Source organism: Parasteatoda tepidariorum, chromosome 10 (genome assembly GCF_982258835.1).
Source record: "Parasteatoda tepidariorum strain Cologne lab strain chromosome 10, Ptep-v5.0, whole genome shotgun sequence".
Classification (NCBI taxonomy): domain Eukaryota; kingdom Metazoa; phylum Arthropoda; class Arachnida; order Araneae; family Theridiidae; genus Parasteatoda; species Parasteatoda tepidariorum.
The window spans coordinates 37,773,228-37,792,538 of NC_141764.1; the positions used below are offsets into that span (position 1 = coordinate 37,773,228).

General features: G+C 30.5%; 1 protein-coding gene across 6 annotated transcripts in view; it reads left to right on the top strand.

The window, feature by feature from the left end:
* The window catches only part of LOC107454542 (cytochrome P450 302a1, mitochondrial), a 34,026-nt gene that overhangs the window by 7,399 nt on the left and 7,316 nt on the right, over window positions 1-19,311 (top strand). For all 6 annotated transcript variants that reach the window (XM_043053210.3, XM_043053206.3, XM_087153930.1 and 3 more), the window contains exons 2-6: window positions 80-299; window positions 4,627-4,858; window positions 6,379-6,566; window positions 7,066-7,267; window positions 13,140-13,305. In XM_043053210.3, the coding sequence (XP_042909144.2) occupies window positions 122-299; window positions 4,627-4,858; window positions 6,379-6,566; window positions 7,066-7,267; window positions 13,140-13,305 (966 nt within the window). In that variant the 5' untranslated portion in view covers window positions 80-121. The remainder of the gene's footprint in view (window positions 1-79; window positions 300-4,626; window positions 4,859-6,378; window positions 6,567-7,065; window positions 7,268-13,139; window positions 13,306-19,311) is intronic.

The following is a 19,311-nucleotide window of genomic DNA, read 5'->3' on the forward strand; positions in this document are numbered from 1 at the left end:
TGTGATTAGAGAATCAATATAACCAATGTTTTGTTTGAATATCCTCTGAAAATTAATACATATTGTAAATTCCTTTTAGGCTTCTTAGATACATGCTTTAGATTCTCAATTTGAGATTAAAATGATGTCACTACAGAGGATTTCTGTACAACTCAAAGGCATTCACAATCCTACCTGTGGAATTTACAGAAATACAGCAACAGCCGTTGCTGAAAAAACCGATGTGAAACCATTTAATTCCATTCCAGGACCTCCTAGACTGCCTGTTATTGGGAATCTTCATTTATTCGGGAAATTTGGTAAGTCCGAATTAACACTAGCGTTAGCATTCTTTTATGTCTATTATCTTATTAACTTTGGGATAATTAAATTGAGAATTAAAATGTACTTTAGAACTAACTACTTGTGATTGTTTTTCTTTATTCTATTCAAATTGAAAATGCTATTCCTCATTCTCTTTAAATTAAAAACAAAGAATAATTAGATTATGTTCTCGCTCAGCTGTGGCGATCTGCATCGTTGATCAGAACTGGAATAAACAAATAATATTTCGTTATTTTGAATTTTTACCTGCTTGCACATTGTATGTGAAAAATTACAAATACTTTGTATATTATACATAGTTCAGAGGCAACATAAAGTTTTACTGTTAATATGATCATATTATCGTTACTTTAGATCGTAGTTGCGTTGAAAGTTATACTTGCATAAGTTGAAACTTATGTAGGATGTAGGTCAAGATAATTTGAATACAATAATAAAATAATTCGAGTACAGCAACGATACCTTTCAAAGTAGACACATTCATCAATTAGATAATAATTTAAACTAAATAGTCATATGATATTAACATACTCACATTTTAATGTGTTTCTATTTCAATAGTACATTGTTGACATCAATTATATAACACATTTTAAAAATATTTTGTAATTTCCTATCTGGTAAGTTTTTTAATTTTCTGTATACATATATTTCTCTTATGCGGTAAAAAAACTCTGGTATTTCTCTATTTATTGGCAACATTATAGTTAATATTCATTTTGTTAGGTTTCCTTAAGTAATAACTTATGTAGTGTTAAAAAATTAGTTTACGTTAATTCAAATTCATTTTGTTACATTCCAATCAGGGTTGGCAGGTTTTTGACATGTGACAGTTTTTGACAGTTTAAACCATGGTTTAAACCGTCACGTCAAAAACCTCACTGTCAAAAATGTCGAAAATGTCAAAAACCTATATTTATATGTGAAATTTAATTAATACATAAAATTTATATATTTTTTATAAAAGATAGTGTTTCTAAATATGTTCTAGAAAAAATAAATTTAAAATTTTGAAAACACTTATATTTTGAATAGTAACCAAAATCTTGTACTTTTGAAAGCTCACATCTTTTGTAATATTATGTATTCATTTTCATGTGTTATTGAAAATCTGCAGTGATATTATTAAGAAATTTATTTATAACCAAATTTAGTGTATAGTATAGATTATACTAAAAATTAGACATTTTTAAAGATAAACATTAGCAGTTTTGCACATTAGACATCTTTTAAAGAAAAATCTTTTTAATATTCTTTTAAATCTTCTTAATAATCTTTTTAACATAAGACAATACAAATTTAAGTGCTTTCTGTTAAATACACAGAGTAGTTAGTGTCGATTTACAGTATATTCAGCCTATTCATTTACTATGCTGAAAATTTAGTTTATCCAAATACTTGTGAATTTCATTTTGCTGAATACTATATACATAGTTTTGTTGAATATCTAAATATTCAGCTGTTGAATAATTACTTCTTGCTTTCAAGATATGCATTATTTGTATTCTTAATACAAGTGGAGGAAAAAATTAAGAGGTAAAAATTGTTTTAAAATGATAAGTGTAATAATTATAAATAAATATAATAAACAATATGAATTATATTTATCATTATTCACAAATATAACTACTTTTAAATTCAAATTAACAATCTGGATAATAAAGATATTCGGTATAACATTAAAAATTTATTTCATACACTTGTATCAAGTTTGTATTTATACAACATAACTTGTAAGTTCCTTATAAATATTAGTTATATGTTCCTTATATGTCAAAAATGCATAGTAATAAACTTTTAATTTTCTTAAGTATCAAAAAAAAAATTTTTTTTTTCAAAATATAAATATTTAAAAAAATTTTGTGCAAAATTTTTCTGCACATGCATTTGAATATAAATTTCTGAGATTTTAAATCTGTTATTTTACCTTAATTTAAATTAAAAAATATTTTAAAACCTGCTGACTCATTTCAAGTAAAATCAAAAATTGTTTTGGAATGCAAGAATCTCCTAATAGAACTGGCAAAAAGGAATAAAATCATTCTTATTTGGGTACCAGGGCATATGGGAATTGATGGTAATGAAAGAGCTGATGAACTCGCAAAACAGGGATCCTCTTTCAATCCAATAGGAACAGAACCCTTCTGTGGAATCAATATGAAGACTACAAAGAAGGCTGTCCTAAGATGGGAAAAACAGGAGATGAACAAAGTTTGGCGCAATTCTCCTGGACAAAAACATGCTAAAAGCAGGATCAGCAGCCCTTCTGCAAAAATTGCTTCTGAAATTCTTAGGCTCCCAAGATTGAAGATTCAAACAATTGTAGGCTTCATCACTGGGCATTATCATTTCAGGAAACATCTACATAGATTGGGACTTTTCGAACAAGAACCAATATGTCGGAAATGCCGTGAAGAGGTAGAATCAGCACATCACATCCTATACGAATGTGATGCCCTCGCCCTTACGCGCCTCACTACCTTAGGCAATCCATATCCTAAAGAGCTTCACCTTAATTCCATTAAGGGACTGTCAGACTATATTAATAAAGTAGGCGACCCGAGACAATGGAACTAGGAAAAATTGGGCTTGGAGTATGGTACAAAATGCAACATGTGCAGAGGTGCCACATATCTGACAAGCTCAAGCAAGAAGAAGAAGAAGAAGAAGAAGAAAACCTGCTGATTACCTATAGTATAATTAAATTTCAATATAATGCATGGCAACTGTTGGTAGTTTTGAAGTTTATATATTTTTTTGGCAAACTTTAGTTTTTGACATTTTTGACGGGTTTTTGACGGTTTAAACCAGTATTATACCCTCTTCATGTCAAAAACCACTTTTTGACGTCAAAAACCCAACCCTGATTCCAATAATAAAAAGTAATAACAAGTAATAATTACGTAGTGTAAGTGATAATGTTTAACAATGACAATTACTAATAATAATTAATAGTAATATTTATTAATAATGATTATTATTTATTATTTAAGTAGTTTCGAATAGTTAGTTTTTCGTTAAGTATTTAGAATAATTTTATATTTTTTTTATAGAAATAAGAGATTAGATATCAAGCAATTAATTTATTATAGTTAATTTAATATTAATTTATTATTACATTTATTTTTGATCATTTCTAAAATAACCGTAGAAATTTGAAGCATAAACGCTGCTGAGGTGCCGATTACTGTCCTAGTACTTATTGGTGACGGAGCTTGCCTTTTTCCAGCAACAGTATATATAAGTATAATGCGAATCTCAAATTATGGCTCGAGAGGTGTGTGAGGTAGTAGTACTGTATGAAATGGATGATAACGATTAATCGATGATGACTGATTGGGATGAGTTTTCTTTCTTATCCCATGACAGAGATGGAAATAATTTTGATACTCTTGCTGAAATGTCTATACATATTTTACCACGTTTATATCAACTTGCCTTCGTGTATGTCTGTTCGGGTGGAATTTTGTAATCGATTTCAAACTCGACTAGTTACAGACTTCAAATTTAGCACATAGTTCAGAATTGGACGACAATGCATGAAAATGAAGAGAAAAAAAGACATACGAAGTAAAATAAAATTAAAATTAAAGAAAAATTAATATTCTCGTGATCGTCTTTTGGTGTCGATTCGATTATTTCAAATTAGTGTCAGCTGAAAAGTTTTGTGTACTGTGAGTGAAAAAATTGAAATTTTGGAAGTGAGTACAAAAAAAAAAAAAAAAAAAAAATCAAATTTAAAAGTAATATTTTTAAAAACCACGTTTTTGTATTGAAGAATAATAATTAAAAAGCAAAAATTTGAAAAACGAAAAACGTGGTGAGCATGAAATACATAACAGTACATATACACATTTTCTTACACATGCACAGCCACATCCACATATACATCATCCTACACATGCATATACACAAACATATTCCACATACACATCCACATTCAGATACAATTACAGATATACATACACATATTCTCATGAGCACACATACACACACTAATATAACATTACTGCTATGTATTTTATGCTCCCCACGTTTTTCGTTTTTCAAATTTTTGTTCTATAATTATGATTCTCCACTACAAAAACGTGGTTTTTAAAAATATTACTTTTTATTTCGATTTTTTTTAAATCTATTATCACAGCGTAAAAATTACATTGAAGTGATTATAGCTTAAGTTTCAGCAATTAGAATTTATACGTTTTTAACCCTTAAATAAAAAAATGTCATTAGTCGAGAAGTTTTAAATCATTTTTAAACAACAAAAAAATGTTTATCTATGTATACTTTTAATGATTTCAGGTCCTTATTCCATGGATTACCTTCAAAAAGCTTTCTTAGACTTGCACAAAAAGTATGGAGATATCGTAAGAGTAGATCTCGGTGTTCGAATGGTACTGCTTTTTCGACCCGAAGATATCCAGCGACTCTACTCAGTGGAAATGTTGTATCCAAAAAGACCTATTTTCGAAGCTCTTAAGCTTTATCGAAGCAAAAGAAAAGATGTTTACAGTTGTGCTGGCTTGGTTTCGGAGTAAGAATTTTCTAAATTATCGATTACATTCAGGTGTGAAAATTAGATTATTCAATAGACTCGTAAAGGGCGGAGCCTCTTCTGTGTTCAGTTGCCTCATTCTTCGTAATCTGGATAGAGATTCATTAGATTTTATTACGTCACGAGTTCTGCTTGCGTCATTGTGAAGAAGAAAATATTAATCCGTTACACAATTTGCGAAAAGCTGTTTCTTTTGAAGTTGAACAAGAGTAGGACGAATATTTACGTTTTTGTCTATAAGATTTTTTAACATCAGTTAAAATTTTGCGTCTTAAAATAAAAATGTTCAGGCGTTCTTTATTGTTAGATATTAAGTGAAGACAAAAAATTTTTTAAATGCCTCTTCTTTAAAAATAAAAGCAAGTTTAACGTCTTAGGACATAGGAACATTTTTTTGTCAGTCAATATTTACGGATAACCATTTCAAATTTAATTTTCAAAACGATAATTACATTATTTATTTGAATTTCTTTTTTTTTTTACGTTTCTTATATTAGAATTTTATGTCCAAGTACATTAAATCCAATAAAAATGCTTCATAATCACCGTCCTTACTGCATATTTTTAGAGCCATCGTCGAAACTGAAGTAAAAAAAATTAAACGTATTAGGAATTTCCAACTCCAGTTAATATTAAAGTTGGTAAAAAAAAAAGAAAAAAAAACCTAGACTGTTTCGAAACATAATAAAGCAAACTGGGGAAGGCCGGGTAGGAAAAGGGCTTCTTCTATGGTAGAATTTTGTGCAAAATACTACATTGCGACATTGACAATCGCTAAGGATTTGTGCAAAGTAGCGTTCTTAAAAATCGACCATATAGAGGCCGTAATAGAGCAGTACCCATTATCTGCATAAATGGCAGTGCACACAATCTCTTCATTCATTCGAAAATTCATAATGTTAGGTATCGAAAATTCATAATGTTAGGTACCAAAATAATCATAAGTTGTTGAACTTCTATAGCTCTACAGCCCTTTGTGTGCCCTGGTTTGTTACACAATTCTATTCCATACAGCCCTCTGTTCTGACTTCTCCCTCCACCTACGGATCTTCAATATTTCCAAGTCATCAATAACGACGTCCTTCCACATTTTCCTTGGGCGGTATCTTGGCCTGGTTCCCATAGCTATGCAGTTGATGATTTTTTCCATACACTATTGATATAACTCGGATCAAACTCTTTTGATAATACTAGGGCCAAACGTTATTAATATCCATATGAGCATTAGAGGGATTGAAATTATTAAAAAACCTGTTTAATTGAAGCTGTGAGGATTAAATGCATCTTAGCGAAAAGAAAAATTTTCCAGTTTCTTTAACTAATAAAAAAAATTTCGATTGTTTAAACCTCTCTTTTATTATACCTGGCATAAAATATTATCAATTACATTCGTTTTTGTTCCGTTTCTATTTTTATTCCATTTTTTTCAGAAGTTCCTAAAAATGCATATTAAAGGTAGTCATTACAGAACATCCTGTATAGTTTACTTGTTGTTTCAGGAATGGAAAGGAGTGGAAACGTCTCAGAGATGCTACAAATTTTATGTTATCTCCTCATTTTGCACAAACCTATTTATTGGGACAGGAAAAAATTGCAGAAGATTTCGTTGCTTTCATGCAGAGAAAAAAGAGTTTAACTGGACAGATTCCGAATTTCTTGAATGAAATATATCGATATACAGAAGAAGGTAAAAGTTTAATTATATTATTTAATATATTTTTAAACTGCATTTTGAAAATTTCAATTGTGAATTATATTTTGATTAATGAATTAAAATATTTTTATCGTTATTTATAAAATAATTTATAAGAAATTAGTTAAAATCATCTTTTTAAATTTGATGTGCGATGATACTTCATATAAACCAGTTGGCTAACACTTACTGTTAGTACATGTTATGGCGATGGTCATGAAATTGCTGACCCTTAACCCTGTCGTGGGGATGATTTATTTTACTTAAAATTAAAATTATGATTTTATTTGAACTTAAATATGGTTCAATTTAAAAACCTATTCATATAGTAGAAAGTTTGCATGGTGTATAGGTTCAGGTTCTTCTTAGAACCGATATTTTTGAAATTGCAGTAATTAGTAATTATAATTGCAAAAAATTGTAGTTTTGTGCAATGAAATATTCTTGTTATAGAATCCAAACATAAATTATGAAACAAGACTCTTTATTATAGCTGTAGGCCTGGTTTGTTTTGGAATGCGATTGGGTCTTTTGGATGCATCAAAATCTCAGAACAATTTCAGTAAGAAACTTACTCAGTCAGCGGATGATGCAATGCAAGGACTGGCTGATACACTTCTTGGGTTTCCATGGTGGAAGATATTTAATACTCGATCCTACAAGAAACTTGTCAGTTCTCAAGATTTCTTCCAAAGGTTCGTCTTTTTTAATTAAAATAGTTTGAGTAGCATTAAAAATTAACCTTCCTGATATAAATGAGCGATTCGTTTGCAAAAACAGTTCAATCTTTTATTTTTTTAAAAAAAAAACTTTTTCTCTGTGTTTGTTCTCTCCTTGCAAAAACTGTTCATAATTATCCTCCATAACAAAACATTAAAATAGAGCGAGAGAGGAAAACTAAAATGATAAGAAGACTTAGGCTTCTGAACAAACCAGGTAATAAATTTAATTAAAAAAATATGTTCCAAAAAAAAATTTTTTTTTTTTTTTTACTCTAAGGCAACAATTACGATTTCAATTTAAAAGAAAGAAATTGTTCATCTGTGCGTAGTAATATTAATACTAGGAGGCTTCGCCCCCTGCTCGCTGGCGCTCGCCAACCCCCGGAACTGCTTTTGCAGTTCATTTCGGATTGCTTCGCAATCCGATGCTCGCTTTGCTCGCTCATTGGATACGTTCTTAATGTCTAGCTTTTGTATACTTTTTTGAACACTGAAGTTCCGAAAACTTTTTACTGTAGAAAATTCTAAACCTGTGCATTTCAATATTAATTTGAAATTGCAAACAGTTTGCATATTTTTCTTAGTCACACTATTCTAAATTTCAGTTGTTGAGAAAAGTGACTGTTGTAAGTTTTGTTTTAAAGTCTTTCGCACCAGAGGGCTAAAACCATGTGTTGTAAAACAATATGAAATAGTACTGAACGCCGGATGAAAATTATCTTCATCGAAGCCGATGCAGCTTCGATGAAGATAATTTTGTGAGAATTCTTTTGATAATTCGGTGAGAATTCACCCGATTAGACATATGATGCTCACTACGTGCTCTTGCGCGCCGAATGCTATCAATTAAAAATGAAAACTGTTGCCATCGCGAGAAAAGAAATATCATTGGTTTTATTGATACATACGTACGTCTTAGCGTTTTATATAATATAGATAGATATTTGCAGTGCAAATTTGCCTCAAGCTTAATAAATTATGTCAATAATTATGTCAACCTTAATAAGCTGCGTTTCTATTCAAATTGATCAAATTGTAAAAAATCCAGCTAAGTGTTCCAGTCAGTGACCATAAAATGAATGTATACCTATAATGATCATAAAAACGATCTGCTAGTAAATTTTTCTTGTAAAATCTATGGCTGGCTACTTACCATAACTTAACATTATGCTTGTAAAAGTTATCTTCGTCTTGGGTCTTCACGTTGTTTCAGACAGATGAGTTTGTAGTCCACTGAGGATTAAGATTTGTTTGTACGTTTTCCGTAATTACAGAGGGTGCAAGAGAGATGTTCTTTGATGACAGTTGGAATCGAACCTGGTACTTCTGTGGCCATATCCTGATACTGTAACTACTACGGAAAAGTGCGTGCGGGTGCACCCTTTAACAGAGTTGAGAAGCTTTAATAAGCAGCCGTTTTATTTAACGTCTGATCCTATTAATTTTGCCGAAGTTTGTCACAATTGTGTACTTGCTCTTCAAGAGGAAGATTATGGATACTCACACATGTTAACTATGACGCCAGGGCCTGTTGATCGTTAATAAGCTAAATGGAATGTTAAAATTCAGCTAAAAAATTCTTTACATAAGTTACAATGTTAATTAGCATGAAGTTAATTAAATGCAGCCCCGTATCGAACATCGAAATTGCCGAAATATAATTCTTCTCGTTTACGTCTTTTAGACGAGACAAAATTTGACTTAGATTTATTAATTGTTTATAAATTTTTTTGTAGCCCTGATATATTTTTGTTTTGAGTACCTGGAAACTTCGATGTACAATTTGTATGTTTATGCTCTACATGCTTCGTGCCTGCATTATATAGTGAAAGAATTGAAATATTTGTGAAAGTTTCAGTGTGAAGGAATATAGAATGTGTCAGTTAATAAAATAAATACTTGACGACTTAAGGCCTGTTTAGACGATCCAATTTCTTGGACAGAGATTGATCGATATTGATATAAACTTGTTTTGCTTTGAGCTTGGATCGTGTAAACAATCATCCAAGAACTTGGTCCAACTTCTTGGACGATAGTAGAGCATGTTCTACTTTCTATCCAAGTTTTTTCTCCCTTAACCAATCAGCGTCTTAGGTTTTGTGACGTCAACAAGCTGGCAGCAAATTATGTCATTTTGTTGTGGGTTTTCATAGATTTTAGTCCAAATAAATTGATCTGTTGAGGTTTATTTGTGTTATTATGATTTTATTTGAATTTATTTAGTAATTTTAAACTTATTCAACATTATAAAATAATACTTACATATGAACAATGCGCATGCGCAAGTTTTTCTTTCAACGAGTCAGCGACATTCAAGAACTTGGATAATGTCAACGAATCATCCAATTTCTTGGATAGAAATCCGTTCAATTTCTCGGATTCAAGAAATTGGACCGTGTAAACAGGCCTTTAATGCCACGTTTTAAGAACCAATCAAGATCGAGATACCCACCCTATGTCACTCGCAGTTATCCCATTATGGGTATTTTGCATCCTACTCAAAAAAGGAAGCTAGCAGTATAAGTTAAAGGTCAGCTCCCCGAATTTCATGAAACTTTCTTAGAGTGCGTAGTATCGTGTAATTAAGTTAAATAAGAGTCGGAAGAATTGGCATGATAACTGGGTGAACTTGGCGATGCGATATGGAAGTTTGAACGATAATATGGTTTATCACGTTTCAAAGTTTCTTACTATGTATGTGTGGTTTCAGTCATCTCGTTGTATAGTCAGTTGTTTTTAAATAATTATTATTCATCAACGTGAATAAAATGTTCTTCTTAATATTTATCAAAACAATCTATTTTAGTAAAATTTTACTTTAAAAACATAGATAAAGTAATATAATAGATAAGCTATACAAGGTTAAAAATGCAAGGGATGTTAACAATATAAAAATACAGGAAAATTTCGTTAAAACAAAACCTACATTAATTTGCTGTTTTTCGGAAAATTTTGATTAACTTAAGTATAAAAAAATCATAATAATAATATAAAAACTATGAATATCCTTATTTGGGTTACATTAGTGAACAGCTTTTTAAAAGTCCGCAAAATGTAAAAAAAAATTTAGGTCACTGCTTTATAAATTTCTAAAATGTCAGATTTTTACATTTTGTACCAGGTAAATTATTTAATAAAAATGTTTAATTCATTGTTTAGCATCATTTTAATAATAACAATAATAAAAAGTTTTAATTATTATACTAGCCTAATTATTATTTATTGTTTTATGAAAGCATTTGCTAATTTTAATTATTTAAATTTATTCTTCAATAGAATGCTGTCTTCTTTAAAAAATACCATTAAAGATTATTGATTGTTTAAAAGTTTTTTTCTTGAATTTCCTTTTATAACATTAAACTATTGCGATTCTCTTATAAAAAAATATGTCTAAACATTCATAATTTCTTTTTTACACAGTTTCGATGTATAAAAATGTGCATAATTATGTATATTGATGAATTAAAATATTATGTAATGATTTCTTTTCTTCAGTTTCGAAAATTTTATTTTGAAGCATCAAAAATAAAATTCTTTCTTTAAAACGTTTTATTAATAGGTTTGACATAATTTATAGTAATAATATTAACATTAATTACAAAAATATGTTCTTTTTGCTTTATGTGATTTTCATTTATGACGTTTCGCTTTCTTACACAAATTATAACACTCGTCTCTTTTTAAAAACACTATTAAATGATTCTTTAGTCATTTTCAATTTTACCGTTGTCGTCAAAATTAGCAAGGCATGAATATGAAAAGAAACTTATTAGACTGTATAGTAAACATAACAGCAGACTTAACTTGTATAAAAATTGAGTAATTTGTTGTTGTCTTATCTTTTGTACATAAGGTGCCTTATATAAAAGAAAACCTTGAAGTAAATTTCAACGTCACGTGACACTTCAACACGCAGCAAATAAGAATGGCCTCCAGACTCTATTAAACTTGGTTCAACTAATCGAGCTGGACCTAGATATATCACATTGCTCTTGAAATTTATGGAGAAAATAAAGTGATCAACCTTGAAGTTAAAATAAGTTGATGTGTTTTAAGTGTTATTTAAGTGCAAAAATAGCTAATCATTTCGAATTTACGATTCAATTGGGAGAAAAAGTGTAGATGAAAAAATTATAACGTTTTTCTTTAAAAGTAACTTTTTAAACAATTTTTACCATTCTAAATGCTTTCTTAATTTATATATGAAGTTTAAACAAAGTTGAGGTGTTTTAATTGTTATTTAAGTGCAAAAATAGCTAATCATTTCGAATTTAAGATTCAATTGGGAGAAAAAGTGTAGATGAAAAAATTATAATGTTTTTCTTTAAAAGTAACTTTTTAAACAATTTTTACCATTCTAAATGCTTTCTTAATTTATAAATGAAGTTTAAGCAAAGTTCAGGTGTTTTAATTGTTATTTAAATACAGAAATAGTAAATGATATCGAACTTGTAATGATACTAATGGACTAGTAAATGATATCGAACTTGTAATGATACTAATGGACTAGTAAATGATATCGAACTTGTAATGATACTAATGGACTAGTAAATGATATTTAAATGCAATTGGTGGAAGAGGTGTTGATCGTAAATCTTTAATCTCTATTTCCTTTAATAGTAGTTTATTAAATAATTTTTACCATTATGAATTTTTTCTTAGTTTCGTAACGAAGTTAAAATAAGTTTACGTGCTTTTATTGTTATTTAACTACAAAAATAGTAAATGACGTCAAACTTTATTAAAATGCAAATGTTGAAAGAAGCGTAGATCAGATATCTTTATGCTTTTTTCTTTGAAAGTAGCTTATTAAAATCAGGGGGGAAAGAATTAAAAAAATCAGGGAGGGAGGGAATGGTTTATGTCTATTTTTCGCAAAAAATAACTGTTGGTTCACTGCCTGTTGCATTTTGAATTTTACTAAAATTTGATAAATCAATAACGTAAAAAACTGGTTCTCCCGAGAGTTATTACACAGTGAAGATGCGCTTTACTGAGGAAAAACCCTTCCTTTTCAAGCGCAAAATCGTTTTTTCTCCGAATCAGCTTTTATTGACTTAAACTGTTCTCTTTGTCGTCTTTAAATGTTTTTTTTTATCATTATGAATATTTTTTTTAAAATTTAATAACACCATAGGTGTTTGATACCTGACATCTTTTCTATTATTTTACTGTACACTTCATAAAAAAAAATTATGACAGTGTAATTTTTAATGTTAATCCAGTATTTCACAGTTTGAATTGAAGTATTAAATCTCTCAATAACATGTGACGAATCTAACAAGTTCAGTACGTCAGTTGTCATAATTCTTTTAAATTTTTCAATGAAATTTTCTGTGCACTGGTAAAATTAATCTTTAGAGTAAGTGAAAATAATGAAAAAAGAAACCTATTATATCTTTTTATTTTTTATTTTTATTAAAACACTACAATACAAACAAAAACAAATGTAGAGTAAATGAGCAACTTTTGGATAGCTAGGTCAATTTTGGATGCAAAAGAATGGAATAGCCTATTTGCTCAAATCAGTTATAAACTATAACTAAATAAATGCTATCAATTAAAATGTAATTAAATAGTTAATTAATAAATGATATTAAATATTATTAATATCTACTGTTTGTTATCTATATTATATTATTTATTAATTAAAAAGGCTAATATTTATTAATCAGTATCGAGAATTAATAATGAATATTTATAAACTGAATAAATAATATTCATTTTTCTTACTTCAGAATTAAAAATAAATCTATACTTTCAAAACTAAATGAGGCAAACACTGCCTAATTTATAATTAAAAAATATGAGATAATTTCTTTAATAAAAGTTTCCTTTATTACAGTTTTGCATCGGATTGTGTTAAAATAGCAAAAGAAAAACTGATGGATGATAGCATCAAAGACAAGTCAGAATTAGAATTTGTGAAAAGACTTTTGGAGGATCAAAACTTATCACCTTCTGATATCAGCCTTTTGATGACGGAAATCTTTTCAGCCGGCATTGATGCTGTAAGTAACTCAAAATATAATAATTCTGACTCAAAATATTGTGGAGAGATAGCCATGCGATCGAAAACCTGATTGGCGAGTTTTTCGCGGGTAAATATATTTCGCCAATTAAGTAGTAGACCATTAACACTGCATGCGAAAAATTCGGGTATGAAAATTAGGAATTGCGAATGATAACCTGCGTGGTGAAATACACCAAAGAGCCATTACATTATGACCACCCTGATAATAACATGTAGGACCACCTTCCCTTAGGAAAATTTGCCATAGAGAAGCCTATGGTAATCTATGGCAACCTATGGCTACCATAGAAATTTGTATGGCAAGATACCATTCGCCTATGGTTACCATAGAGATTTGTATGGCACAACCCCATAAGCCTATGGCTACCATAGAAATTTATATGGCAAGATACCATACGCCTATGGTTACCATAGAGATTTGTATGGCAAAACCCTAAAAGCCTATGGCTACCATAAAGATTTGTATGGCAGTATACCATAGACCAATGGTAACCATAAGGATTTGTATGGCACGTCACCATTGGCCTATGGCAACCACAGAAATTCATATGGCAGTATACCATAGGCCAATGGTAACCTTAAAGATTTGTATGGCAGTATACCATAGAGAAAAGCTGATTTAGATCTCCACCAACGAAACAACAACTTCTATGGAGTCCTCAAAATCATGTTCTACAAGAAATAAATATCCATTATTTCACCCCGAAGTTAATTAAATTCAACATGTAGTCCCACAAAGGATTCCTGGTGAGTCTTTTCCGGCCACTGGGTGGCCAATTTTCCAATTTTTGAGTGTTTGAAATCCGATGTTCTATTCTTTTAGGCTTAGCGTATCAGACCGCCATATTAACGTGTCATCCACTACAAGTGGAATCTTTCGCTAACTTTGGCGACTTATTTTAATATTTTTTTCGATCTCATTCTTGGTCAAAACCACTTTATTGCAAACGCCTATGCGATTATCTATCTGAATTTATTAAGTTTTTAATTTTCGGCTGTCTGGTACTTTTATTATCTGTATCTTTTTAAAATGTGTCGCGATTGGGTATAGGTTTTCGCTGTGTTAAATTTTGCTATTTGTTAATGCTAATATAGTACACTTTAATTAATATCTTGCTGTTTATATTTTTATCTAAAATTTTTATATTTCTTTCTCCCAACTGTTTCTGATTAAACGACATCTTCCTTTTTATTTTATCCCCTCCCTCTGATTTTATATAAGTCACAACACTTTTCCATTATTAATGGTGTTCTATTCTCCATAGCAATTTGTAAACAACCTTCATGATGAAAAACGCAGTTAAGTGCTTATGATCAAGCCAGATCATCATTTCTTTTTATAATTAAATTTTTTTAATTCTTTTAACTTGTTCGGTGATAATTAAATTTTATTGCTGTCATATATCAATATCAAAGTCAGTGTTTGCATTCTCATTAGTTTTTGATTTTAATTCCACTTAGGATCTTGCAATGCTTTTTTACATTATCTTACATACGTTAGGGCTTTATATTTTTATTTTGTGTTTAATTTTTGCTTGCCATTAAATTGTTTTTATCACGTCTCTGTGTTTTACTATCTTACAACTAATATTTCTTAACTATCCACATATATTTGTACAATGTTCTGTTTCATATTTATACATAGCTTAGGGTCATCACTTAACTAGATTTGCTGGATTACTGGTTGACAATTATTTTGCTTCAATATTAGCAACGGAACAGTCCCTGGCCAAATCATCTGCTGCTGTTACCAAAAATGCTTTTAACAATTTAATCTCTCCTTAAGTTTACAACTTTTTCGTCATAGCGATGCCCTATACCCAATTAATTTTTATTTACTATCCCTGACAAAGTGTAAATAGCAATTATTTATTTTACCAATTTTAATCATGTCTTAAACATGTTTTGTACTTACCAATGTTTCGATATTGCGTTCTCTTTTCTAACTGTGCTTAACACAACTCAACATAAATTTTCTGAGTTTTATATCCCTCACTAGTAGGGGATCAACTAATTTAGCCTGTTTTCTATTCTTAGCTTTTCATAGTCCAATACCATCTTTTTTATCGATAAAATTTTGTTCACATGCCACCACTGGCAGCACCGTTACATATTCGGCTTTTGTCCAGTTTGGTCTATTTTAAACTAATTTCGCTTCGACCACCGGCCCCACTCTTTATCTTTTGAGTTTTCATAGTATTTTCTTGTTTTAGTAGTCTGCTTAATTTTTAGCTTAGTATCACATATCAAAATTTTAAAAAATTTCATACTCGCTCCGACCATCGGACCATTATTTAAATTTGCTTTCTTTTAGGTTCCTCTAATATCTGACGCTCATCTAACTAATTATGATACCAATCAATCAAATTAACGTTTTTTATACTCGCTCCGACCTCCAGACTCACTTTCTATTTTCTTGTTTTTTACAGTTTTAACAAATATTGGTTGCCTGTACTCAATATATTTTGTTCCTAATCAACATAACCAATACTTTCCCCACTCGCTCCGGCAGCCGGACCCATTTTCTAATGCTTAGTACTAACCATATAAAATTTATTTGAATGAGAACAGCATTCAGAAAGGATTCTGCAAGTGAAACAGGAGAAGTTTATCAAAGAATTTTTTTTTAAAAAAAGCTTTCTGGATATATATTTATTCTACAATTATTAAGTTTTGCATTTTTAATATCCATTGCGAAAGATTCTTGTAAGTAACTATTTTTTGATGTATGATAAAATATCAACGAGAAATGTTGCTATAGCTGTATGGCAAAAGTGTACCATAGCCTATGGAAAAATATTTCGTCATAAGCTGTAGCACATCTTAGTTTAATGGCAAAAATTTACCATATAAAAAAATGCCATAGGATATTCCTATGGGGTTTTGCCTATGGTAAAATTTTGCCATACTCTTTTGCCATATACGTATGGCAAAATTTTGCCATATAAAAAAATGCCATAGGATATTCCTATGGGGTTTTGCCTATGACAAAATTTTGCCATACACTTTTGCCATATACGTATGGCAAACTTTTGCCATATAAAAAAATGCCATAGGATATTCCTATGGGGTTTTGCCTATGGCAAAATTTTGCCATACATGTATCGCAGAAATTTGCCATAGAATATTTCTATGGGGTTTTGCCTATGGTAAAATTTTGCCATACACTTTTGCCATATACGTATGGCAAAATTTTGCCATAGGCAAAACCCCATAGGAATATCCTATGGCATTTTTTATGGCAAACCTATGGCAAATTTTCCTAAGGGTTTAGCCCTCAAAACTGCTAGCACCCGCCGTGGCATTGATTCCACAAGGTGCTGATAGGTAGTCTGAGGTATCTGGTACCAGCGCTCACCAACTGGTCCTGCATTTCCCTCACATTGCGAGGGGGTAGCTTGGCAGCACGAATTGGGTTTTCCAAGTAGAACCACAAATGCTCTATTGGATTAAGGTCAGGTGAATTTGGGGGCCAAGACATTACTTGAAAGTCACTGGAATGTTCCTCGAACCAATCCATGACGATTCGACCCTTATGACGTGGTGCATTATCCTGTTGGTAAACACCATCCCCTGCAGGAAAAATTGTTGCCATGAATGGGTGAACTATGTTCAAGTAGCTTGCAGACGTCAGGGATTGTTCTACGAGGATTATGGGTCCTAATGTGCCCCATGAAAACATTGTTCCTGGGCGAGAAACCAAGAAAACCTGGGCGAATCCATTGTTAGATGGAGGGTGGTCATAATGTAATGGCTCTTCGGTGTATATTTATCTGCAAAAAACTCGTTGAAATGCAGACAAGCCTTCGAAAATTCGGGTTTCTTAATCTTATTGTCCTTTCTTGCGAATTTCGTCATAACTGTTACAGACAACCAAATAATTTTATAACACAAATATAAAACTCGTAATCTAAAGATAATTCTACCAAAAAAATTGCAATTTTGATAATTATATATTATTTTGTTATTTTATTTTTTAATTGTATATAAATTTTGCATCACTGTATGTAATTTTAACTGACAAAATCAAAAAATTTAACGGAATAGATCAAATATTTCTGGAAAAATGAAAATTTAAAGATACGAATTTTTAAATAGAATTTGGAGGCTGAAAAAAGAAATGAAATTGCCGTTTTCGATTCGCTTAGAAGTTTCAGAGATATGGTAAAACGCGTAAAAAGTGAAATGAAAATTAAGGGTCTCAAACTTCCCTCCAACGACTAACGGAACCATGTTTTCCAGATTGCATCTAATATGAATATAATCTAAAGACGATTATTACAAAATACCTTGCATACATTAAGAAAACACCCTTAGGAAAATTTGCCATAGGTTTGCCATAAAAAATGCCATAGGATATTCCTATGGGGTTTTGCCTATGACAAAATTTTGCCATACACTTCTGCCATACATGTATGGCAAAATTTTGCCATACGTATATGGCAAAAGTGTATGGCAAAATTTTACCATAGGCAAAACCCCATAGGAATATCCTATGGCAAATTTTTGCCATATATGTATGGCAAAATTTTGCCATAGGCAAAACCCCATAGGAATATCCTATGGCATTTTTTATATGGCAAAAGTGTATGGCAAAATTTTGCCATAGGCAAAACCCCATAGGAATATCCTATGGCATTTTTTTATATGGCAAATTTTTGCCATAAAACTAAAATGTGCTACATCTTATGAAGAAATATTTTTCCATAGGCTATGGTACACCTTTGCCATACAGCTATGGCAACATTTCTCGTTGATATTTTACCATACATCAAAAAATAATTACTTACAAGAATCTTTCGCAATGGATATTAAAAATGCAAAACTTAATAATTGTAGAATAAATATATATCCAGAAAGCTTTTTTAAAAACATTTCTTTGATAAACTTCTCCTGTTTCAGTTGCAGAATCCTTTCTGAATGCTGTTCTTATTCAAATAAATTTTAAATGGTTAGTACTAACCGTTAGAAAATGGGTCCGGCCGTCGGAGCGAGTGGGGAAAGTATTGGTTTTGTTGATTAGGAACAAAATATATTGAGTACAGGCAACCAATATTTGCTAAAACTGTAAAAAACAAGAAAATAGAAAGTGAGTCTGGAGGTCGGAGCGAGTATAAAAAACGTTAATTTGTTGATTGGAATCATAATTAGTTAGATAAGCGTCAGATATTAGAGGAACCTAAAAGAAAGCAAATTTAAATAATGGTCCGGTGGTCGGAGCGAGTATGAATTTTTTTTTTAAATTTTGATATGTGATACTAAGCTAAAAATTAAACAGACTACTAAAACAATAAAATACTATGAAAACTCAAAATATAAAGAGTGGGGCCGGTGGTCGAAGCGAAATTAGTTTAAAATAGACCAAACGGGACAAAAGCCGAATATGTAACGGTGCTACCAGTGGTGGCATGTGAACAAAACTTTATCTATAAAAAGGATGGTATTAGACTATGAAAAGTTAAGAATAGAAAACAGCTAAATTAGTTGATCCCCTACTAGTGAGGGATATAAAACTCAGAAAATTTATGTTGAGTTGTGTTAAGCACAGTTAGAAAAGAGAACGCAATATAGAAACATTGGTAAATACGAAACATGTTTAAGACATGATTAAAATTGGTAAAATTAATAATTGTTATTGACAAATTGACACTTGGTCAGGGATAGTAAATAAAAATTAATTGGGTATAGGGCATCGCTATGACGAAAAAGTTGTAAACTTAAGGAACGATTAAATTGTTAAAAGCATTTTTGGTAATAGCAGCAGATGATATAGCCAGGGACTGTTACGTTGATAATATTGAAGCAAAATAATTTTCAACCAGTAATCCAGCAAATCTAGTTAAGTGATGACCCTGAGCTATGTATAAATATGTAACAGAACATTGTACAAATATATGTGGATAGTTAAGAAATATTAGTTGTAAGATAGTAAAACACAGAGACATGATAAAAACAATTTAATGGCAAGCAAAAATTAAACACA